The sequence below is a fragment of the Hypanus sabinus genome, chromosome 10 (assembly GCF_030144855.1).
Source record: "Hypanus sabinus isolate sHypSab1 chromosome 10, sHypSab1.hap1, whole genome shotgun sequence".
Classification (NCBI taxonomy): Eukaryota; Metazoa; Chordata; class Chondrichthyes; order Myliobatiformes; family Dasyatidae; genus Hypanus; species Hypanus sabinus.
The window spans coordinates 74,364,752-74,391,422 of record NC_082715.1 but is presented as its reverse complement, the minus strand read 5'-3'; the positions used below and the strand labels follow the sequence as shown (position 1 = coordinate 74,391,422).

At 40.7% G+C, this 26,671-nt stretch overlaps 1 protein-coding gene and 1 pseudogene across 1 annotated transcript in view; one reads left to right on the top strand and one right to left on the bottom strand.

Annotated features, from left to right (window-relative positions):
• fam83b (family with sequence similarity 83 member B) overlaps nucleotides 1-19,802 on the bottom strand; it is a 37,785-nt gene extending 17,983 nt beyond the window's left edge. The window contains exons 1-2 of the mRNA XM_059982087.1: nucleotides 19,543-19,802; nucleotides 11,860-12,335 (exon numbers count right to left, since the gene is read on the bottom strand). Of these exons, the coding sequence (XP_059838070.1) occupies nucleotides 11,860-12,318 (459 nt within the window). The 5' untranslated portion in view covers nucleotides 12,319-12,335; nucleotides 19,543-19,802. The remainder of the gene's footprint in view (nucleotides 1-11,859; nucleotides 12,336-19,542) is intronic.
• Nucleotides 19,728-26,143, top strand: LOC132401326 (general transcription factor II-I repeat domain-containing protein 2-like; annotated as a pseudogene).
• The last annotated feature ends 528 nt before the right edge of the window (nucleotides 26,144-26,671 follow it).

Here is a 26,671-nt window from a genome sequence, read left to right as displayed (position 1 = left end):
GCTTGCAGTGGGATCTGGACCAGCTGCAAAAATGACTGATAAATATCAGATGGAATTTAATGCTGACAAATGTGAAGTGTTACAATTTGAGAAGACAAACAAAGGTACAATCTATACAGTGAGCAGCAGGTCACTAATTAGAGATATGTAAAATTATAAGCGGTATAGATAGAGTGAATGCAAGCAGGGTTCTACCACTGAGTTTGTGTGGGACTACAACTAGAGGTCATGGGTTAAGTGTAAAAGGTGAAATGTTTTAATGAAACACGAAGGGAACCTTCTTCACTTGGAGGGTAGTGGAAGTGTGGAACTAACTGCCAGTGAAAGTGGTGAATGCAGGTTCAATTACAACACTTAAGAGAAATTTTGATAGGTACATGAATGGGAGGGGTATGTATGGCTATAGTCCAGGTGTGGGTTAATGGAACTAGGCAGATTAATGGTTCAGCATGGTCCAGATGGACTGAAGGGCCTGTTTCTATGCTATAGTATTCTATGACTCTATGAAATCATGAGAGGCATAGTTGGATTCCTTTTTCCTGGGGTTGACATATCTAATACTGGAAGACATGCATTTAAGGTGAAAGAAGTGAACTTCAAAGATGATGTGCAGGATTGGTTTTTTGTATTTACAGAGAATGTGAGGTGCCTGGATCACATTACCTAGGATGGAAGTGCAGAGAATGGAGGGATATGATCTTGTGTAGGCAGAAGTAATTAGTTTAGTTAAGCATTTAATTACTACTTTGATTAGTACAGTACACCATCATGGGCTCAAGGGCCTGTTCCTGTTCTGTGTTCAATGTTCTAAGTTTCTTATCAGCTAAAGATAGTACCTACTTTGAAAAGTCCTACGGACAATAAAGTTCAATTATTTAACTAGTAAATACACTTATTGGCTACTTTATTAGATATTATACATACAGAAACAGGCTCTTTGGTTCATGTTCAATATTACATCTTTTTTATACCGTCATTATTAAAAGCATATTTATTAATACATTACTGAAATATTTGCTAATATATTAATATGTTAATGTTATATCTTAAAAGTTTCACTTTAAATGTATAATGTGGGGCATGACAGTGGTGTAATGGACAGAACCACTGTTTCTTAGCGGCAGAAATATGGGTTCAATCCTGGCCTTGGGTACTGTCTGTTATAAGTTTGCATGTTCTCCCTGTGGCTGCATGGGTTCCCTCCTACTGGTGGTCACAGTCACAGAAGGCTCAAAACATGCTTTCTATTTCCTAAGATACAAGAAATACTTCAGAAGCTGGAAATCTTCGGCAACATGCACAAAATGCTAGTGGAACTCAGCAGCTCAAGCAGCATTTATGGAGAGAGATAAAGAGTCAATATTTTGTGTCAAGACCCTTCATCAGGGCAGGAAAGGAAGGGGGAAGAAGCAGAATCAGAACGAGGGGGAGGAGGAGTACAAACTGGCAGCTGATGGGTGAGACCAGATGATGGTGAAGGGAGCTGGCAGAGGGGAGGGGATGAAGTGAGAAGTTGGCAGGTGATATGTGGAAAGGGTAAAGGATGCAGAAGAAGGAAACAAATAGGAGAGGAGAGGAGAGTGGATGACGGGGGAAAGGGAAGGTGGAAGGGTGCCAGAGTGACATGATTCAGCAGGTGAGGAGATAGTGGTGAACATGTTGCCATATTTACTATTGTATTTATTATTTCAATGTACTCGGCACTGATGGATTCCAGTTGCCCTGATACCATTTCTGCATGACTGCAATTTCCTGGTGAAAACTTTCACCATGCTCATCACTGTTAGTGCCAAGATTTGAAGGGAAGAAGTCTAAATAGGAATGCAGAAAAATAATCTTTAGTGACATGTTGCACTTCATGGTTTTGCATGCTTGAAGCATGTTGTCAACCAGCTGCACATAGTTTGGTGCTTTGAAATTGCCAAGAAAAATTTCAACAACATCCTTGAATGCCTTCCATGTGATTTTCTCCAGTCCTATTAAACATTCTTTGAATTGCCTGTCATTGATGACCTGTTTGATTTATGGACCAACGAAAATGCCTTCCTTAATTTTGGCATCAGTTATTCTGACTTGAATTCTGAATTGAAATATCAAATATGGGCAAATTTTAAAAATGGTGCATGATAGGGAAATTTCATGGAGATTTTCATGATTAGCAACCCAAAATCCATAAAATACAGCCAAAAGCATCCAGGAAACAAAATCTTCATTGTCAAGTGAGATTAGGGATCTTTGAATTCCATGTTCCCCAGGAAGCTGAGACCAAACCCAACATTTCTGGCATGAGGGTAGAGGAGGAAGGGACATATGAAGTCATATACTGTAGTTAGAATGCACTACAGAACAGAAATGGGACATTTGGCCTATTTAGATTGTACCAACCTGTTCATAGATTAATAGAGCACTATAGCACAGAAACAGAAACACCTACCAACCTTCCTGTACACAGACCATAGCCTTTCATACACATCTCAGCCATGTACCTATTCAAACTTCTGTATGTTACAATTGAACTCATATCTACCACTTCTGCTCCATACTCGCAGCACCCTCTGAGTAAAGTTCTCCCCTATGTTCCCCTTAAGTATTTTACCTTTCATCTTTCACCTATAACCTCTAGTTCTGGTTTCACCCAAGCTCAGTGGGAAAAGCCTGCTTGCATTCATCCTATCTATACCCCTCATAATTTTGTACACCTGTATAAGATCTTCACTCATTCTCCTGGCTCCGGGGTATAACTTATCTCCTAACTTATTCAACCTATCCCCGTAACTCGGATCCTCAAGTCCTGGCAACATCCTTGTAAATTTTCTCTGCACTCCTGAGCTTATTGACATCTTTCCTGTGGGTGGGTGACCAGAACTACACACAGTACTCCAAATCTGGCCTTACCACCATCAACATCACATCCCATCTGCTGCACTTAAATGCTCTGACTTCTCGAGGCCCGTGTTGAGGGATTTTATTATGAAGACTTTTCTATCTAATTCCCATCCCACCCACTTTGTGCCAAGAAGCTGCGGATTAAGTCAAAGGTATGGCTGTGAGTGTAACTAAAAAGGCCCTCAGGAAAAGCTGGAAATACTATTGTGAGTGATGATTCATTCAAGTGCAAATCAAGTAGATTTCTTATGAATAATAAGACCTCAAACTGTAATATAGGAGTCATTGTATGGAATTTGAAATTGCCCCCAGAGAAAATAGGATTACAGTAAAGGATGAAAGGTAGAGAGAGTCTGAGAAAGTATCTTTTGATCCAGTAGGTGATTGAAATTTGGAATGGACTGCCTGAGTGGGCTGTGAGGCAGACATTTTAGCAACATGCAAGTAAACAGACTTGTATTTCAATCACCAACTCAAACAAGACTTGATAAGATTATAAGAGGCATCGATTGGGTAGAAAGCCAGAGCCCTTTTCTGAGGGAGGTAAAGGCCAATAACAGAGGACATCATTTTATCATGGGTAGAGGAATGTTTAGAGGTGATGTCAGAGCTAGGGTTTTTACATAGAGAGAGGTGAGTGTACGGAAGGCCCTGCCAAGGGTGGTGAGAGAGGCAGATACATTAAGAACATTTAAGAGGCTGTTGGATAGGTACAAGGCTGAAAGCTATTTGGAGGGATATGTGGAAAACATGATTGATCTTTGAGTAGGTTAAACTGCTGGCACAGCATCATGGGTGAAAGAAAGATAGAGGGTTATGAGCTGTGTAGGAGGAAAGAGTTAGATTGATCAAGAAATAGGTTTATATAGGTTGGTACAACATCCTGGGCTGAAGGTCCATATTGTTCTGTACTGTTCTATATTCTAAGACAATATTGCTGGTAAATGAGATTAGTTTAGATTAATCCAGCTAATTTAGATGAATTTAGCTTAACATGGACAAGGGAGGCTGGAATGGTCTGTTTCTGTGTTTTATGGCACTGTACCTATAATGTGAAAGGACCTATTCAGTTCTGCCAATTGGTTTCCCAGGATCACCCACAAGTTAGTATCATTGGTCCATGTGCACAGGTCATGTGGCTTCCCAGACAGGAAGAGGGACTGGGACCAACAAAGTCAATTAAAGAATGAAAAAATGTTCAGCTCTTGAGTCAGGTGGAGCAGATATGGGGATCTGGGAGACATTGATCTCAGCTTTGGAGAAGTCCAAAGGTTCACCTTAGCCCACCTTAATGAAGGAGCTTCTCCTGCAATTGTTTATTCCTCTCTATAGATGCTGACTGACTTGCTGAGTTCCCCTGGCATTTTGAGTGTGTTTCTCAGGATTTCCAGCAACTGCACAATCTCTTGTATTTATAATTAACTTCTCTTCTCCATCCAAAATACAGAGATAGTGACTCCTCGTTGTACAGGCAAGAAATTCCATGTGTGTGTCAAAGAATTACCCATTTATCCTTCTAAACTCTCAGGAAAACAGTCACAATCAACCCAATCTCTCCCCATGATTGTTATGCCATCGCAGGAATCAGTGCAGTGAACCTTCACTGTGATACTTCTGTAGCAAGTAGACCCTTTCTTAGATAAGGGCAGACAATTGTACTCAAAGTTCAAAGTAAATTTATTATTGAAGCACATATATGTGATCATGTACAACACTGAGTCTCATTTTCTTATGGGCATTCACAGTAAATAAAAAAAACACAGTAAAATCAATGTAAGACCTATAGGATAAACAAACAACCAATGTGCAAATGACAACAAAGTGTACAAGTACAAAAGAAAATAAAGGCAATACATATTGAGAATATGAGATGAAGAGTCCCTGAAAGTGAGCCCATAAGTTGTGGGACAGCTCAGTGATAAAGGGAGTTATGTTGAGTGAAGTTAATACTTCTGGTTCAAGAGCCTGATAGTTGAAGGGTAACAATTGTTCCTAAACCTGGTTTTGTGGGTCTTGAAGCAGAAACAAGAAGAGAGCATGCCCTGGATGGTGGAGGTCCTTGCTAGTGCTCCATGTCCTTTCCTGTGATAGTGCTCCATGTCCATTCCTGCTCAATGGTAGGGAGGGCTTTACCCAGGATGTCTAGTCCTGTGGTATTTAAAACCTCATAATTTGTCCCTCCTGATTAGTTAGTCTGTATCCAATCAGGTTTCTGCTCTCCCATCTTGCTTACAATCGAATTCCAGTTCTTACTTAGATGAGACCTTCATCTTTCTTGAAATTATTTTTCCTCTAGCTTTATTTCAATGGCTTTCTTCACCAGGCAGTCCCAGAAGCCATTGGTATAGCACAGTAATTTTATGCTGTGTAAGTCAATCCTATGGTCATTGTACATGCAATATTCTGCTACTGCCAATTTCTCTGAGTTTCCCAAATGGGTACACCTCCTGTGCTCCTTGATGTGGATTCCACCATGCGTCCAGTCAGCCCAATATATGCTGCTCTGCATTCACAGGGAATCCTGTAAACACCAGCTGTTCTGAGTCCCTGATCATCTTTGACTTGCATAAGCCGTGATTTGAGTTTCCTTATGGGTTTGTGGATGGTATTAATCTGGTATTTTTTCAGGATCCTGACGACCCTTCCAGAAACCATAGAAACAGGGAAGACAAGCAGTAGCGACAGGTTCCTCCATGTGTTAGGTTTCCTGGTTTTACTGTTCGCACTTTTAAAGGCATGATTAATTTCCTTCATCTTGTAAGAAACTAAGACAATTATGCATGATGTTACTACAGAGTGGGTACAAGGTGATTTGAGAAGCGTTGAGTTGTCTGTTTCATGTTTGGCGATGGTAGCATTCAATATCTCCAGTGCCTGATTAATGTCAGTTTTTGGCATCATGTAAACTGCTGTCAGGTTCAAAGAGGAGAATTCTCTTGGTAAGCAGAACAGTCAGCACTTAATCAATAGATTTTCCAGGTTAGGGGAACAAGAGTGCAATAAGACCGCTGCATCCAAGCACCACAAAGACCTTATCATGAAATAAACACCCCCAACTTTTGCTTTCTCTAAATCAGCAGTCAGGTTCATCTGGTGTATCAGGAAGCCCGCAGGTCTTACAGATGTATCCGGCATGTGTAGAATGAGCCACGTCTCCATGAAACACAAAGAGCCGCAATTTCTCATTTCTCTCCAATACATCAATCTTGCCCTTAGGTCCTCAGTCTGGTTCTCCAGTGTCTGTAAATTTGCTAACAAGCTGCTAGGCAGAGGGGTCTCATTCATCAGCATTTCAGCCTGGCTCAGAGTCCTCTCTTCCAGCCATAACAATGTACAGCACCTTCATCTGCTTAAAGGTGCCACACCTATATGCTTGAAAGTTAAGTTCTACTGAGTCACTCAGAAGATTGTGAAATCGCTAGTTTATTAAGATGGTTCAAACGTACATTACTTAAAGAGAAATTACATGTGTAGATTGCAGTGAGAGTAATTCAGAAGACTCAGCTCACCAGAAATGATCTTTGCAAAGTTCTGTATGATTGCAATTCAGTATAGATATTAACAACTTCTCTACATAGACTTAGAAAGAATAATGTAGCACTTCAGCCCACATTATCTTTGCTAAATGCAATACTAGATTAAACTAAATCTCTTCTACTGTACATAGAACATCAAACAGTACAGCACAGTAACAGGCCCTTTGACCCACAAAGTTGTGTTGAACCAATTACTAATGAAATAGCCAGCTAAACTATTCCGCATGCTTACACAATATTTTTTCAGACTGACTGAGTGATCTGACACTTTGCTGTCAGATACAGAGTTTGGTGAGGTTTACAGTGTAGTGCATGGCTTGGATGCCTAGAAGCCTGGACACAGGACATTTCTCACCAATCTTGCTAATTAAATTGTCAAGCAAGCTTGAAGTCAACGAGGATGAGAGTAGAAGGCAGGTGGTTGTTCAGTGCCGTCTGCCTGTGTTTGACCAGTCTCTCTCTACCTTTCACTCTTTCACTCATTGCTGCCAGGGGAAGGTGCCTCCATGTGACTAATTTTTCTCTCTCTCTCTTTTGAGACGTAAAGTGCTTTTGTTTAACCAGTCGCACTCTCTCTATCTCTCCCTCAATGCTTCAATGCTGCCGGAGGAAGGTGCCAGAGTCTTGGACAAGGTTGAACAGAAGCAATTTGTGGATTGGACTTTGTTGCTCATGTTATGATCTATTTCTGTTTTCTGAGTACTCCTTTTTTTAACTACTATTTTGATCAGGGTGGATTCACTCTGTGGCCTGCAATCAATGAATGAAATTAGGCAGTACCAAATTGAACTAAACTGAACATTCCTAAACTGTTTCAATGACTCTGTAATTTGATGTTATATATTCTGTGTTTTTCCACTTGTTTTTTGCTGTTTGTGTGATTTGGTCTTTTTCCACATGTTGGGTGTTTGACATTTTTCTTTGAGCTGGTTCCATGGTGTTTCTTTGTTTGTGGCTGTCCGTGGGAAGGTAAATCTCAGGGTTGTATTCTGCACACATACACTGATGATAAACATATTTCGAATCTTTATTCATTGGACATTTATCTGCCTATCTAAATGTCTCTTAAAAGTGTCTAATATATCTGCCTCTAACACCACACCAGAGAGCACATTCCAGCCACCAACCACTCTCTGTGTAAAAAAAGCTTGTCTCTCACATTTCCTTTGAAATTACCCAGTCACACATTAAATGCATCCAATTTCGATCCTGTGAAGAAGATACTCTGTACGTTTGGCTCTAATAATCTTATAAACCTCTATCAAACAACCCAAGTTTTTCCAATCTCTCATTGTAGCATATGCCCTCTAATCCAGGTAGCATCCAGATTAACATCTACTGTACTCTTTCCAAAGCCTCATGATCCACATTCATGTGCCTAATTAAAAGCCGCTTAAACATCACTGTTGTATATGCTTCCACCACTACCCCTGGCAATCCATTCCAGATACCCACCACTCTCTATGTACAAATACCTGATACACCTTTAAACTTTTCACCCTCTCAGCTTAAATATGCATCCTCTAGTATCTGTCATTTTCACCCTGAGTAAAAGATCCTGAAAATGTACGCATCCTAATTATATAAACCTATCAAGTTTTCCTTCAGCCTCCGCTGCTCCAGAGAAAACAAACCAAGTCTGTCCAACTTCTTCGGATATGTCATGCCCTTCACTCCTGGCAGCATAATGGTGAACCTCTTCTGTACATTTTCTAAAAGCCTCTACATCCTTTCTGTAATGGCGCGATCAGAACTGCAATGTTCCAGATGCAGCCTAACCAAATTTTATACGGCTGCAAAATGACTTCCGACTGTTTCAGTCTGTGCCACAACCAATAAAGCAAATGGGCCACGCACTTTCTTCACCGTCCAATCTACTTGAGTGGTCACTTTCAAGGAGCTATGGACTCAAACTGTTTGCTACCGGGGAAGTGAAGCCAAGGTGGCTGGAGTAAGCTGAAAATCATATCCATACTCAAGTTGTAAACTCAGCCAATTCTATCACCAGCATAAACCTCCCACCATCAAGGATATCTTCAGAAGGCGGTGCCTGAAGAACTGTCATCCATCATAAAGAACCCACATTATCGGGGACATCTCTCTTCTCATAATAACCAATGAAATGAGATTGGAGGTGTGGCTTGTAAAGGTGCCCTGCCCTATAAAAAAATGCACACAAAACCAGGTTATTCAAAGAGCCTGCTCTTCTCAAGAAAGCTCTGTTTATGTGCACTATTCCTCAACCAAACAACTTTCAGAGGACCCTATAAGACAAAGTGTAGAGCTGCATGAAGCTGGAAACAGCTTCAAAAGCATTTCTAAAGACGTGGGTTTTCTCAGTCCGCATTAAGAAACATTGTTTATAAATGGAGGAAATTCAGTAGGAGTGGACATCTGTAAAGATAACTACAAGAGTGCAATACTGAAGGAGGTGAAAAAGAACCCAAGGGTAACAGCAGAAGACCTGCAGAAATCTCTAGAACTTGCTAAGGTTTCTGTTCATGGTGTTCACTATAAGAAAAACGCTGAACAAGAAAGGTGTTCATGGAAGGACAACATAGAGGAAACCACTGCTCTCCAGAAAAACAATGCTTTAAGTCTCAAGTTTGAAAAAAAAAACACCTGGATGTTCTACAATACTTCTGCAACAATGTTCTGTGGACAGATGAGATAATAATTGAACTTTTTGGCAGAAGTGCACATTGCTATGTTTGGAGGAAAAAGGGCACTGCACACCAACACCAAAACCTCATCCCAACTGTGACGCATGGCGGAAGGAGTATCATTTTTGGGGCTGCTTTGCTGCCTCAAGGCCTGGACAGTTTGCAGTCGTTGAGGGAACAATGGATTCAAAATTGTATGAAAACATTTTATAGGAGAATATCAGAGAAATAATCTGTCACCTGAAGTTGAAAAATGCAACAAGACAATGATCCTAAAGACAAGAGTAAATCAATAACAGAATGATTTAAAAAGAAGAAAATTTGTGCTTTGGAATGGTTGAGCCAAAGTTCTGACCTTAATCCTACAGAAATGTTGTGAAAGGACCTGATGCAAGCAGCTCATGCAATGAAGCCCACCAACATCCCAGAGTTGAAGCAGCTTTGAAAGGAGGAATGGCCTAAAATTCCTCCAAGCTCATGTGTGGGACTGATCACCAGTCAGCCAAGAGGTTTTGTTGAAGTTATTGCAGTACAAGGGGCACACACCAGTTACTGAAAGCAAAGATTCACATACTTTTTCCAACAAATACATTTAATATTGAATCATTTTTCTCAATAAATAACTGAACATTTTGAACGAAATAAATGTTTTGGGGTTATTTATTTAATTGGATTTTCTTTATCTAGTTTTAGGACTTGCATGAAGAGATCATATTTTAGGTCATATTTATGCAGAAATAGAGACAATTCTACAGGGTTCACAAACTCTCTAGCATGACTGTATGCCATCTTCTCATTATTACCATCTGGGAGTAGGTACCGGAGCCAGAATTAAAATCAGGTTGACTGGCATTGACATATGTTATGAAATTTGTTGTGAGCCTAAAGATCCACACCTGAAGTTTTAGTTTCTTCTCTTCCACCGTCAGACCCCTGAATGGTCCATGAACACTACCTTCCTATTCCTCTTTTGCACGATTTATTTATAGCATCATAACTTTTATGTTCTGCTGCCACAAAACAACAATTTTCCTGTAACGTGACAGTGACAATAAACCTGATTCTGCAGCTGAACCTGAGATAGTCCATCATATGTAGGTGAGCAGTGGAATCTGGAGGGAGTTTATGTTAATGTGGAGAGAACAAGTAGAGGAGCATTGTTAATGGGCACTTGAAGGTCCACACACTACTGAGCCCGTACACATCAGGGGAATCTGTGGTAGAGAAGGTCAAAAACTTAAAATTCCTCAGTGTTATCATGTCAGAGGTTTCTGTCTGGGATCCCACGTGTGACTGTCATTATGAAGAAAGTACAACAGTGCCTCTACTTTCTTAGAAGTTTGCAAAGATTTGGCATGTCATATAAAACTAGGACAAACTTCTATAGATGTGCCATGGAGAGTATATTGACTGGTTGCATCACACCTGGTATGTAAATACCAATGTTCTTGAACAAAAAAATCCTTCAAAAAGTAGTGGATATGGCCCAGTCTATCATGGGTAAAGCCCTCCCCACCATTGAGCACATCTACTTGGAACACTGTTGCAGGAAAGCAGCATCCATCATCAAGGACCACAGGCCTTGCTTTCTTCTAACTCCTGCCATCAGGAATGAGTTACAGGAGCCTCAAGAGCCACAGCACCAGGTTCAGAAATAGTTAATACCCCTCAACCATCAGACCCTTGAACCACAGGGGATAACTTCAATCAACTTCACTCACCCCAACACTGAATTGTTCCCACAACCCATGGACTCACTTTCAAGGACTCTTCAACTCATGTTCTTGATATTTATGGTTTGTTTGTTAGTTATTATTATTTTCTCATTTTGCACAGTTTGTTGTCTTTCACACATTGGAGTTTATCCATCTTGTTGAGTGTGGTCTTTCATTGATTCAAGTGTATTTCTTTGTATTTACTGTGAATGCCCACAAGAAAATGAATCACGGGGTTGTATATGGTGAAATATATGTACTTTGATAATAAACTTACTTTGTACTTCGGAGGCCACAGCACGCGTGTGTGTATACACACACACACACACACACACACACACACACACACACACACACACACACACACACACACACACACACACACACACACACACACACACACACACACAAAGCCATGAAGTATGAAAAGGAATTTTAGGCCCCTTATCTAAGAAAGGATGTGTTGGCATTGAAGAGAGTCCAGATGAAGTTCACGAGAATGATCCCAGGAACTAAAGTGTTGATGGATGAGGAGTGTTTGATAGTGCTGGACCTGTACTCACAAGAATTAAGAAGAATGAGGGTGGAATCTCATTGAAAACTATTAAATATTGAAGGGCCTAAATAGAGTGGACATGGAGAGGTTGTTTTCTATAGTGGGGGAGTCTAGGACCAGAGGATACTGCCTCAGAATAGAAGGATGTCCCTTTAGAACAGAGATGAGGAGGAATTTCTTTAACCAGAGGGGAGTAAATCTGTGGAACTCATTGCCACAGACAGCTGTGGAGGCTGTCATTGGGTATATTTAAAGTGAAGGTTAATAGGTTTTTGATTAGTCAGCATGTCAAAGATTATGTGAAGACAGCAGGAGAATGGGGTTGAAAGGAATAATAAATAGGTCATAATTGAACAGCGGAGCAGACTCAATACGCCAAATGGCCTAATTCTGCTCTAACACCTTATTGCCTAATAAGTCATAAAAGTTGTGCTATATCATAAAATATTTAGCCTCATCCAGCTTATTCAGGTATCACATTTATTGGTAAATAATTCTGGTACCTGGTGTGCACTCCTGATGAGTTTCCTCACTATCTCCTTTATTGTTGGAGAGTCCTCTCTTGGCGGATGAAAATACAAATCAATTTTGGTTTTGGTCTCCAATCCCTTTATAACGTAAGGCCACCCCAGGTCTAAGTCTGGAGCTTCTGTATCAGACTGGACCGGCCAGTAGGTGCCAGAGGAAGAGCCATCTGTGGTGTCTTCAAAAGTATTGATACTTATCGGAGGTGGTTTTCTGACATTTTCCTTGATAAAATAAAGTTCCTCCTCCGCCAGGAACCGGCCTTGCCCTTCCTTGGTGAGAAATTCGTCATAGCCAGGGATACCTTCGTCCACTAACTTATCAATAGCCAACCGATACCATTCCTTATAATGGGGTTCAATATACTCCGTGGATTTGAACTGATCACCCAGGGAAGAGATGTGGGAAGATAAATTCATGTTGATGGATGTTAACATAGAATATCCAGGGTTGCCTATTACAGGAAGAGAAAAACAATTTTATTATTCTGTGTAACAACAGGGAAGGCAAACCAGCAACAAGTAATGAAGCATCTTACAACGACAACCCTTTACAAAATTCGGCACTATGGTAAGATAGCGATTAGCTTGATGCTGTTACAGCTTGGGGCGCCAGAGTTCAGAGTTGAATTACCCCACCATCGTGAAGGAGTTTGTACATTCTCCATGTGGCTTTCCTCAAGGTGCTCCAGTTTCCTCCCACAATCCAAAGACGTACAGGTTCATGGAATAATTGGTTACTATAAATTGTCCTGTGATTAGGCTAGGGTTAAATACATGGGTTGCTGGGCAACGTGACTCGTTGGGCTGCAAGGGCCTGTTCCACACTGCATCTCTAAATAAGTAAACAAATTCCTTATAAAGAAATGTTTTACCTGTAAACAATGAAGTGAAATGACTGCTGTAAGAAATATTTCATGCCCAAATTTAAAAGAAAATAAAATGGCTGATTTCAGATAATTAAGGATTGAAGAAATACTTGTCAAAGAATGTTTGAATCGTCAGTGCCTGTTTGAATTATACCAGCAGTTTCAATGAGAAATGTTGATTGTTAAATGTATGATAGCCAATGAATGTATAGGTTCCCAGCATTGCAGCACAGTGCAGGCCCTTCGGCATAATGATGCTGTGCCAAACACAATGCCAACTTAAATTAAAACTCTTCGACCTGCACATGATCCATATTCATTGTCTAACTAAAGGCCAACTCTGCCATAGATGGTTCCAAACCCGGCTGCTTTCAATACCACCCCTGGCAGTTCATTCTAGGTACCACCACTCGCAAAAAATCTTGCCCATACATCTCCTTTAAACTTTCTACCCTGTTGTCTTAAACACATTTCCTTTAGTATTTAACATTCCCACTTCAGGTAAAAGATTCTGTATGTCAACCCTATCTATGCCTCTTATAATCATATAAACTTCTATTGGTCTCCCCTCACCCTCTGCCGCTCCAGAGAAAACAATCCAATTTTGTCCAACCTCTCTTGATAGCTCCTGCACTCTAATCCAGGCAGCATCCTAGTGATCTCCTTCCATACATTTTCCAAAGCCTCCACATTCTTCCTACAATGGCGCAACCAGAACTGAACACAGTATTTCAGGTGCTGCCTATCCAGTCTCATACTGCTGCAACATGACATCCTGATTCTTGTAGTCAGCGCCTCAGCCAATAAAGGCAAGCATGCAGCAGCCCTTCTTTACCATCCTATCTACTTGTGTGGCCACATTCAGTGGACACCTTCATGAAGGCAGTACCTCAAGAAGGCAGTATCTATCATGAAGGAGCCCTGCCTTGCCCAGTTCGGTATCATGCACAAATTTCAAAGTAAATTTATTATCAAAGTGCATATATTCATCATATTCTACCCTGAGATTCATTTTCTTGTGGACATTCACAGTAGAGCAGAGAGATACAACTGAATCAATGAAAACTACACACAAAGACTGACAAACAACTAATGCTGTAAAGACAAACTAACTGAACAAATTATAAATAGACAGACAGATAGATAAACAGTTAAACAGATAAATTAAATTATACTGGGAATGAGTAATAAAGTCTTTGAAAGTGAGTCCATAGGCTATAGAATCAGTTCAGAGTTGAGTTGAGTGAAGCTATCCATTTCAGTTCAGGAGTCCGATGGTTTAAGGGTAATAACTTTTTCTAAACCTGGTGGTGTGGAACCTAAGACTCCTGCACCTCCTTCACGATGGTAGCAGTGAGAGGACAGCATGACCTAAAGATAGAAGTGATACTGAAGAAATTGTAAGAACATAGAATATAGAAAACAGAACATTACAGCACAGTACAGGCCCTTCGACCCACGATGTTGTGCCGACCCTTTAACCTACTCTGAAATCAACCCAATCTTTCTCTCCTACCTTACCCTCTATTTTTCTAATAGAACATAAAACAATATATGTTAACAATAACAGTAAATGGCCTGGACAGATATGTAGATAGGTGGCACAGTAGCTTGACATCTCCAGTGACCAGGTTTCAAGTTTGAGCTCTGGTGATGTCCATGTGGAGTTTGCACGTTCTCCCTGTGACTACATCGATTTTCCCTGGACGCTCCAATTTTCTCTCACTTCTCAAAGACATTTTGGCAGTAGTTAATTAACTATTATATGTTAATGTCAAGGGCCTCTCCCACCTATCCCATGATCTCTTTGATCTCCTACAGTCAGGCAGAAAGTATCATAATACAAAATGTCAGGAGTGGTAACAGCTTCTTCCCCTTGGCTGTGAGACTTCTGAATACTCTTGCTACCACTCATTACACGTTACTTATGACAGTGTTGGGAGTATATACTGCTGTATATTTTACTATATGTCATATAAAGTATGCACTTTATGTCAACTTGTACATTTACAGAATATTTTAACCATCTGTTAGTATTATTGTGTTAATATTATTTTAAATGCTGTACATGATGTGTTTTGCACAGTACATATATCACATACATGCTCCCAGGGGAACATTGTTTAGTTTAGCTGTACACGTGAGTAACAATTAACCAGAACTTGAATTTGCAGAACTAGGTGACAAGAGAATTGGTGGGGAAGTTGATAGACAGGTGAAAGGCGATATGGAGGATGCAGCAAGAAAAGGTTTAAAATTCTGCGCTGATGAAACAGAATGCTACCACCACAGAGTCTCAAGTTGAACCAAACCTCTGAGAGCTGGACTCTCCTTTGTACAGTGTGCACAGACAATGCAGTAACCCAGGCTGAACACAGCCCTTGAAAGTCTAACTCTCCTTTGTACAGACTTTCTTATCAAGCCTGGGAACCAAGGTCACCAAGACAAAGGTATTTCCTATAGTGGGGGAGTTTAGGACCAGAAGCCACAGCTTCAGAACAGATGTATGGATGTCTACTTGGAACAGAGCTGAGGAAGAGTTTCTTTAGCCATATGGTAGTGAATCTGTGGAATTTATTGCCGCAGATGGCTGTGGAGGCCAAGTCAATGGGTGTATTTAAAGTGGAGGTTCACACACAGAATGCTGCCTGGCCTGCTGATTTCCTCTAGCATTTTGTGTGTTGCTCAAGTTTCTAGCATCTGCAGACTTTCTCTCATTTTTAAAGTGGAGGTTGATAGGTTCTGGATTAGCCAGGGTGCCAAAGGTTACAGGGAGAAGGCAGGAGAATGGGGTTGAGAGGGATAATAAATCAACCATGATGGAATGGTGAAGGAGACTCAATGGGCCATATGGCCTAATTCTGTTCCTATGTCTTATGCTCTATGATGCAAATGAAGATTCTAGAGCAAAAGTGACCTTTTGTCTTTATGCGTAGTTTTTCATAGACTCTATTGTATTCTCCTGTGAATGCTTACAAAAAAAATGAATCTCAGTGTAGTATACCATGACATATACAAGGGGTGATTGATGAGTTTGTGGCCCAAGAGTTTGTTTTAGAAAGAGTCAGTTTTAGAAAACCTGGCACATTTATTTTTCAACACAGTTCCCTCCTACATTTACACACTTAATCCAGTGGTCATGGAGCATACGGATCTTGGACCTCCAGAAGTGTCCACAGCAGGGGTGATTGATAAGTTCATGGCCTGTGATAGAAGGAAGTGAGTTATACAGCTCCCCTTACATGCACATGCAGGTCAACTCTGAGTGATTATGTAGAAAGTGTAGAAAGTTTGAAGTTAATAACTCATATCAGTTAATAATGCATTGGGGTGATTGATAAGTTCATGGCCTAAGGTAGAAGCAGATGAGTTATTAACTTCAAACTTCCTACATAATCACTCAAAGAGTTGACCTGCATGTGCATGTAAGGGGAGGTGTATAACTCATCTCCTTCTACCTTAGACCACAAACTTACCAATCACCCATCTGTGGATACCTTCTGGAGGTCCAAGATCCATATGCTCCATGACCGCTGGACTAAGTGTGTAAATGTAGGAGGAGACTATGTTGAAAAATAAATGTGCTAGGTTTTCTAAAATTGACTCCATCTACCTTAGGTCACAAACATATCAATCACCCCTTGTCTGTATTTAGATAATAAATTTACTTTCAACTTTGGACAGTTATTTTACTAATTCTCAAATATTATTTGCCTTTAACACATATTTAGTTAGTTATTAATACCTGAAATATGTATTATGATTAGTACTTAAATTTGCAAATGATGGGATTCAGAAGTATACAAAGTTACTATTGGATCTATATCTGTATCATGCTAGACAATCCTGTATTTAAAAAATAGCATTTTTTCATTCAAACTTCAGAACCATTTGGTGATGGGGTCCAGGCTGTTCCCCTTGTGCAGGAGTAAATAAAATGTGATTGAGGAATGAGTGGCAATTGTCAAAGTCTAGTTAATCAGCGATGACACAGATTACAGGGAGATTGCCAGGGAATTGGAGTTCCTCTGTAAAAAAACATAGGATTGATAGGCTGTAATCCCTAATTTTCTCAAAAGAAATAAGCTCAAATGAAATATAAGCTCTCATTGAGTGAGGAAGTTATCCAATACAGAAACAGGCCCTTCCTCCCATTATTTCTGTCAGCTATCAATGCCCTAGCAATACTAATCCTATTTACCACCAGTAGCTGTGTGCTCTTTTATGCCTGTCTACAATAAGTTTCTCTGCATGATCGCACTAAACTGAACGAGCTCCTATTCTGAGTCAATAACTTCTATATATGATGCAGCAAAAATTAACAGTTGATGTTTCGAGCCTGGACCCTTATCAGGACTTGATGAAGAGTCTCAGCCGGAAGTGTCGATTGTTTATTCATAGATGCTGCCTGACCTACTGAGTTCTTCTAGCATTTTGTGTGTGTTGCTTACGATTTCCAACATCTGCAGAACTACCTGAGTTTAGAACTAAGGCTCAAGTTTCAGGGTGCATTTACTATCAAAGTATGTCTGCAGTATACAACTCTGAGATTGTTTTGTAGTTGTCTGGAGAAAATAAAGAAAGCCATGGAAGATGTTCAAATAAAAAAAATCAGCCCCTCCCCGTGTGCAACAAAAAACATCATGCAGATGGCAACAAGAACATCAGACCCCAAAACCTAACCAAATGGTTCCTTAAGGTTATTATAGCTGGGGTGGTAATGGGGATAAGCTCCTTCAACTTATTAAATGCTCCCAATGGCATGCCCCTCAAATAGCCTTTCTAACAACCAAGTCCAGCTCTTGGCCTTCAGCTGTGGCTTAGCTACAAAGCCCAGTGGAACTGTTTCTACTGACAGAAGAAGGGGCAAAGACTGGTTACTGGCACCTTAAAGCAGTCACTTCAAGCAGATGTGGCTCGTCAGCCATGGTTAGCATGTCATTTAGGAGAAGGGAAACTAAACTCAAACATCAGCTGCCTTGTGGCTATAAGCACTCTTAGGAAAGGCTTCTCGAGTAAACTTTGGGAAAAAAATCCAGACTTGGCATCCCAAGCTGCGCTAAATTGAGTTCAACATTAAGTGGCAACTCCTGCAACACCTCTGGTGCCAAACTGTATCGGTCTCTGCCATTCCTTTGTGTTGAGAGGGAAAGCTTGCTACATAGGCAACAGCAGGCTCTCCATATTGAATTGCCCAGGCTTGCAAACCTAGACAGCTGGCATGCAACATTTGTGGTTGACTCTGAGTAACAGAGGCCTCAGAACTAAATCAATACTTCATACTAGCTCAATGCACATTAATAATCTGATACGTACGAACAGTATGCAATGCAAGTTTTTAAGCATACCTCGGTACATGTATCAATAATAAACCTATTTCAATTCCAGCATCAAGTGATTTTTCAGTGTTTCTAGTTGTTATTAGGGACTGGTTACATGGAACAAAGTCCATCATAATTAAAACTGTCACCAAACAAGTCAATTGCAAAGGTATGTCCATTTCTGTCACGTAATTGTACTGAAAATTAACTCATGCCTTTTTATCGAATGGACTAGATTACTGCAATACATCTTTTAATAGCCTTCCAAAGCAATCTATTGACAAACTTCAACTCATGCAGAATGCCCTTGTTAGACTTTAACTAAAACCAGGCTGAGGGAACATATCACTCCCATCCTAGCTACTCTGCATTGGCTTCCTGCATCTTTTAGAATTGATTTTAAAATTCTCTTAACAACACACAAAATGCTGGTGGAACACAGCAGGCTAGGCAGTACCTATAGGGAGAAGCGCCGTCAACATTTTGGGCTGAGACCCTTCCTGTCGACGTTTCCGGCCGAGACCCTTCCAAGTAAAATTCTCTTACTTGTTTTTAAAACTCTTAATGGTCTGGACCGGAGTCCATAACAGAATCGTTCTCCTTCTATAATCCTACTCGAACACTCAGATCTTCTTCCATCAGTCACTTAAATTTAAGCTATCTCCCTCAAAACTGATCTAATTGGCAGATCAGCTTTTTTGCACTATGCTCCTAAATTGTGGAATTCAATACCAAAAACTATGAGGGATCCAGACTCTGTTGACGGTTTTAAATGCCAGCTCAAAACCTATTTATTTAACCTTGTTTTAACATCTTTTTAATTTTATTTTCATGTTTGCACTTTGAACTACATCATCTACATGAAAAATGCTCCATAAATAAATTACTATTATTATTGTAACACAATGCTAAAGTGACAAAATTAAAGGTCTAACATATCTGGGTATAACAAGAATTCTGCTGTATTATAAAAAATTGGCTTTATTTATCACATGTATATCAAATATCGAAACATATACTTTTAAAGCACCAGCTCAAATCCTATTTCTTTAATCTTGCTTTTAACTGACATCTTTTTGTCTTTTATTTTCATGTTTTTTATTTATTTTACTTTCATTTTTGAACTTTATCCCATTGTAAAACATTTTGAACTACATCGTCTGTGTGAATAGTGCTCTAGAAATAAGTTATTATTATTATAACTTCTGACGACAATATTGTGAGTGTTCACGCAGAGGGTCGAACGACCCCAGTTCACACTGTTGTGAAGCCACTTTGAACACACTGCCTCAGTGATGTACCTGTACTATAGAGACTCGCGGTCTCATTTCTGTCCCTTGCATCTTCTGGGGGACGAGGTAAATGAGATTGTTTTAAAATGTTTTTTTTCAAAGGAGACTTTCTTTAATCATGGTGGGGGAAAAAATGCCGCCAGGGAACCTGGACCCAGGAAGTTTGAAACTTTGACTTACTTTGTGAAGTTTGGAGAATGCGGACTTTCGAGAGAGTTTGACGACCCTTTCCCCTGTTCTCCTTCCTCAATCGACCTCGCTCTGCAGCAACATTCTCCGCGACAGGTTAACAAAGTGAAAGATTAGGTTAATTTGTCGATTGGGGCACGGCTCTGGAACACAAGGGCGGGGGAACCAGTTCTAACATGAAACTGTACGTTAACGCGCTGCATATCAACTGGCGCATGAAGCTGGCCAGAAGTTATGCAAAACCTGTTTAATTTCTGTGAACCGCCCTTTCGCTTCAATTGGGCAGAGGACTGTGCAGGTATTTTCCAATCTGATGCATATGAGAGGGAATGACCTCTGTGCGTAATTGTGTAGACAAAGGAAATTTTCATGACATGTTTTATTACTCACGCAAATAATGAATAATGCATAGGCGCTGAACGATCTAATCCCTCTCTCCCACACACACACTTTTCCACAGGTGTAGTACATGCACACACAAGCTTCTGCAGATCTAGAGATCCAGAACAACACACACACGATGCTGCAGGAAAGGCAACATCTGCGGAGGCCCTTCATCTGGACTGGAATGGAAGGGGGAAGAAGCCGGAATAAGAAGGTGGGGGAGGGGGAGAGGTACCAACTGGAGGGTGGGAGGTGAGGGAGAAGGCTTATAATACAGGTACTCAACCCAGCCCCACTCTCAAGAACCCAGCATCGGGTAAGCAACACTTAAACAGAGAAAAAAATACCAACAGAGGCAAACTCATTGCTGCCCCATTCCATTAGGATAGACTTTCTCATGGCAAAATCACAGCACAGGTATGTTGATGTAGGATTGGGCGGCAGATGGATGGATTTGGTAAACCCATTGCCTCACTGCTTTGGAGACCAGTGTCTTATACTTACCTAGACTGCTTTCTGTGCAGAGCTTGTGCATTCTCCTCATGACTGGAAGGGTTTCCTCTGAGTGCTTCGGTCTCCACCTACATTCAAATAAAAATAGTGTGGCCTCTGTGAATTGTGTCTGTTGTGTAAGTAAGGGGTTGAATCCATTAGGTCATAAATTACAGGATCAGAATTAAGCTATTTAGCCCATGGTGTCTACTCCACAGTTCAATCATGATTGATTTATTCCTCCTCAACCATATTCTCCTGCCCTTTCCCAATAATCTCTGACAATCTTACATTTCAAGTATCTATCAACCTCTGCTTTAAATATACTCAAAAGACTTAGCCTCAGCAGCTGTCTGTGGCAATAGATTACACAGCTTTACCACCCTCTGGATGAAGGAACTTCTCGTTTCTGTTCTCAAGGGACGTCCCAGTATTCTGAGGCTGTACCCTCTGGTCCTGGACTCCCTCACTATTGTAAACATCCTCTCTACACCTACTCTATGTAGGCCTTTCAATGTTCAATAGGTATCAATGAGATTCCCCCCACTGTGAGTAAAGGCCCAGAGTAATAAGAACTCCTCGTGCATTAACTCTTTCATTCCCATGTTCATTCTGGTAAATCCGGGTGGCAGTTGACGAAGATGTTGGACAATTATAAAATGGGATAAGCTTAAATGAGTGGCTGATTGTTGGTGAGGACGATGCCTAGAAGCAGATAGCTCCATGTTGAGTATCCGCATGACTCTAAAATACTACAGTCATCCTCCTTTAATTTGATTTATTCTCTACAAGTTCAATTAATTTAGTTTACATTGTTTATTACCATGCATTAACACATAATATGCATGCATATTTCATTTCAAAATGAATCTAATTCCATCAATTGTACATTCCTTTCCTCATTTTCTGTCATCAATATATCTATGTCACCAAAATGCATATTGTATCATGTGTTACGACCCCCATAACTGGGTGTCTTACCAGCAAAGATAGGAGTGTCCGTTGAAGTCTGATGATACTATTTTTAACAGTATTTATTAGCAAAAATACACAAAAATAATATCAATGCAAATATACAGATAATATACGTCATCAATACTAAACCTAAAAGTGCAAGTATAATAATAATCATTAAGAAATTAGCTCTATCGTTGTCTAGGGGATAATGAATTGTCCGATGTAAATATAAATTTCAGTTCAGTTCATGCAGGCTGCAGTAGTTGTTGTTCGCGGTGTTGCAATTGTTGGAGAGAGAGGGAGAGAGAGAGAGTAACAGCAATTGACTTGCCGACTTTCCTTTTACAATCTTGATCCGTTGATGAGTTGTTTTTGTAGCCATTCACGTATGACCCCTCCGTCCTTTAGCTAGACCGTTCCATGGAGGACTCGTCACCCAGGCAAGGGTGACACACACAAGCTCCCACCAGTCTCGTGGCATCTCTCCTGGTGTGTCTGAGGGGTGTTTCCCCAGACCCTACTTTTATCCCCACTCACGGGGTCTCAGGTGTCAATCAGGTTGGGATGATGCAATCCCTCAACCAGACCACTCTGGTTGCCCCCTGAGGGGTTTCAATGAATAGAACAGTACTCAATACACAATCCTTCTCCAAGAGATAATAGCAGTAATCTCTCTCTTTGTCATTAGGAGACATTCCAACCTGTGGCTTCTCTCTCATCAATTTTTCATGAGCATTATCAATAACAACTGCCCTTGCTGTTATCTCTTTCATTTCCTTGGTATCAGACCCGAAATAATAGCGATTTTGCGATTCCCAAAAAAGGGGGGGGATTCTCAAAAAAGGATTTTGCACCCTTCTGCCCATCAGAGTTGCTCCTCATTCGTAACACATCACAAATCTGCAGTTCACTCTGCACAGTCCCGTAAGACAGCCTCACATCAGATCAATGCTGTGAAGCGGCCTACTATTAACTATATACTTTCCTCTTACATTTGACTTCCTAGGTGTAACAGCTCACACTGCACGGGATTAAACTCCATCTATCACATATCTGCCTATAACTGAAACTGATCTATGCCATGCTGTATATCTTCTGACAACCTTCTTCACTGCCCACAGCTGCATCATTTTTGTTTTGCCTCCAAACATACTTAATAATAATAATAAAATTTCTAGAGCATGTTTCATACAGACAGTGTAGTTCAAAGTGCTTTACAATGGGAGAAAGTACAAACATGAAAATAAAACTTAAAATAAAATTAAAATAATGTTGAAAATAAAAGACAAAGACGTTAGTTAAAAGCAAGGTTAAATAAATAGGTTTTGAGAAGGGGTTTAAAGCAGTCAGTAGACTCAGTTGCATCCCTTATAGTTTTTAGTTATTGAGCTTCATGGTTCAGGAGCATAGTTCAACTGAGCTGATCTACCAATTGTCTTTTGAGAGAGATTGCTTAAATTTAAGAGACTGGCAGAAGAAGACCCGAGAGCTTAAGCAGGATTATAAAGCAAAACCAATTTGTACTCCGGACTCAGATCATTAAGAGCTTTAAAAACAAGTAAGAGAACTTTAAAACAAATTCTGAAAGGTGCAGGAAGCCATTGTGCAGAGATGCTAGGATGGGAGCAACACATCTAATTTTTCACCAATGTCATTTATACCCTTTATGTTATTTGTATTGTGGGGCCATGGTAGCATAGCAGTTATCATGATGCTATTACAGCTTGGGGCATCAGAGTTCTGAGTTCAATTCCAGTTCCATCTATAAGGAGTTTGTATGTTATCCCCGTGAATCGCGGACTGTTCCTCTGGGTGCTCCAGATTCCTCCCACAATCCAAATATGTACCAGTTAGTAGATTACTAGGTCATTGTAAGTTGTGCTGCAATTAGATTTGTGTTAAATAGTTGGATTGCTGAGTGGTGTGGCCTGTTGAGCAGGAAGGGTCATTTCCATAGCATATCTCCAAGTAAATAAATCACAAACATCAGAAGTCTGGGCACTGATCCCTGTGGAGCACCACTAGTCACCGACCCCAGCCAGAATTAAACCCTTCCACTACTAACCTCTGTCTTCTGTGGGCAAGAAATTTCTGAGTCCAAACTATCGAATCACTGTGGATCACACACATCTTTCTAATAAACCTACCAAAGGGACCTTGTAAAATACCTTGCGAAAGGTTACATCATTTTCATTGCTTACAAATACTGTTTTATTGAAGATGGTTTTGGTAAAAGTTTACCTGACCTGGGTAGCCTGCTCTATACAGATCCAATGTTGTCATTTAAACAACTCTGTGGGTGGTGCCATAGAAGTCCATAGCGGGGGTATTCCCTTCTGCCGCCGGTGTGGGATGGCGAGTCTGTCGGGACCCTGGGGACTTGTGGAAATTGTGGTGATTTCTTTTGAACTTACAGTCCTTTAACATCTTGGACTAGTTTTACTGTGCCCATAGTTTGTTTTTAATCAATTATGCTATTGTTTGCACTGTTGTAATTATGTGGTTTTGTGCAGGTCTTGTAGCTTTAGTTTTTGGTCTTGCTTTTGTCTGGTGGGATTGGAGCTCCTTTCCAGGGAACGCGCTAGACCATATATGTCAAACTCAAGGCCCGCGGGCCAAATCCAGCCTGCGGTGGAATTATCTTTGGCCCACAAGATAATATCTAATTACTATTAAAGCTGGTCCCAGTAATCGAAGTGCCTATGGCGTATGATATGGCTAATGCTGAGTTTAGTCAGGTACCAGGTTTTCAGGGTTTTTAGTGTTTATTTGGTTTCCCTGGTTTATTTCCTGAATATCATTAATGAATAAATTTTTTCTATTGGAGTTGGCCCATCGGTATATTGCACGCACCACTAGTACTACAAATCCCACAATGCACTGCCAGTGCATTGCTCGCGCTTGCCTTACTCTCTCATCAGCATCCTTATGGCGCTAGTCACGTGAGTCAACTTTCAGCTATCCCTCACCCCAAAAATGGCTGAACGAAAGGTGGACTTTGAAAACAGGGGTTTTCAAGGCAGTTGAGTGCATGTGAGCCTGAGCAGAAACACTGTTGCTGACCGTGTTCATGAGCTTGCCACCAATCTACAACAACAGCTGGTGGGGAAGGGAAGAGATTTCATCGCATATTCCCTTGCTGTGGATGAGAGCAGGGACACTGCTGATACTGCCCAATTGTCAATTTTCATTCGTGGAGTGGACTCAAGTCTGTGTGTAACAGAGGAACTTTTGGGATTAAGATCAATGCATGGAACAACTACTGGAAAAGATCTCTTTGAAGAGGTATCCAGATGTGTAAATATAATGAGGCTGCCTTGGGATAAACTTGTGGGACTGACGACAGATGGAGCACCCGCGATGTGCGGTCAAAAGAGTGGATTGGTGGGCAGGATCCGGGAGAAGATGCGGGAGGAAAACGGCGCAGGTGAGCTGACAGCTTATCACTGCATCATACACCAGGAATCGTTGTGTGGCAAAGCCTTGAAAATGGAACATATAATGAGCACCATAACACGAGCAGTTAACTTCATAAGAACCAAAGGTTTAAATCACTGCGAGTTCAAGTCGTTTCTGGAGGAGGGGTTCAGAATATAATGATTTGCCCTATCACACAGAGGTGCAATGGTTAAGCCAAGGAAAAGTGCTGAAAAGATGTTTCGAGTTGCGTGAGGAGATCTGTCAGTTCATGGAATGTCAGTTCCGGGATAAAAAGTTGCTTTGTGAAATGGCATTTCTGTGTGACATCACGAGCCATCTCAATGCGCTCAACCTGCAGCTTCAGGGGCAGGGTCGTGTGATCACAAACATGTACGCTGCAGTGAGGGCTTTTAAAACCAAGCTGCGCCTGTGGGAGACGCAGATGCAGCAAGAAAACTTGTGCCATTTTCCATGTTGCCAAACTATGAAAGAGCAGGTTTCTACCGCAGTGTTCCCACGTGCAAAGTTTGCTGAAAAACTTAGCATACTTGGTGCCGACTTCACACGGCGATTTGCCGACTTTGAAGCCCAAAAAAGCAGGTTTGAACTGCTCAGTAATCCATTTGCAGCTGACGTGGAAAGCGCACCAACCAACATACAAATGGAGCTGATTGAACTCCAATGTAGTGACACACTCAAGGCAAAGTATGACTCGGTGGGTGCAGTTTCTACGTTTCATTCCCAACACAATGCCCCAGCTGCGTACCCAAGCTGCTCAAATGCTCTCTATATTTGGCAGCACATATCTGTGTGAACAACTGTTCTCTTTGATGAAGATAAACAAAACATCACACAGGAGTCGTCTTTCTAATGAACACCTTCACTCAATTCTGAGGATTTCCTCAGCTCAGAGCCTGACTCCAAACATTGATGAACTTGCATCCAAGATGAGATGCCAAGTATCTGGCTTAGACTAGTGTGAATCACAGAGTGTTGGCCTGTGGAAAAATGTTTTCATTAGAAATTACTCTGGAAAAGCTGCAGATAAAGCCATAAGAAATAAATGCAACTGATTTTTTATTTATTTAATGTTGAATGTTGTTTTTGTAGGCAATAACCTAAGCTTTGTTAGTTCCAGGTTAATATGTGTAAAAAATACATTTCAATAAGTTTTGCAATAAACGCTGAACCAATCCGGCCCTCGACTTGTACCGATTTTTTAATTTTGGCCCACTGTATATTTGAGTTTGACACCCCTGCACTAGACGGTAGTGCGATATTAATACTCAGCAGCCTCTCTGGACTCTGGATTGGGGATTGCCAAACGTTACGTGGATTTTCTGGTGTAGTCTGTTTTGTCATATGCTTCAGTGATATCATTCTGGGGGAACATTGTCTCATTTTTTAACTGCATTGCATTTGTGGTTTCTAAATGGCAATAAACTGCATCTAAATCTGAATCTGCTTTGAGCAAAAAAAAACTTCTGCAGTTTGCATCTCACAGTTTGTCAAGCTTCAGATAGTGTATGTAATTTCACACATGATAATAGAGATTAGAGGTGAACTTGCTGAAGGCTGGCTTGCTGATGGAAGCCTAAGTACTGTTGCTCATTATCCACCAAGTATTGACAGGGTTTTAACCAGGACTTGTTGATATAGGGTACTCTCCCACGTGAGCAATTGAGGAATCAATTTTTAAGAGTATTACCACATTGCCCATTTTGACTCTGAATTATGGAAAGCATTGATTGAGTTGGTATGAACTCTGCACATTTTTCAATAGATCTGTCATTCTGGTACAAGATGGTAACAGGTATAGCCATTGTCCTTTCCCCAAGGGTGGAAATGGCTAATACAAAGGGAAATG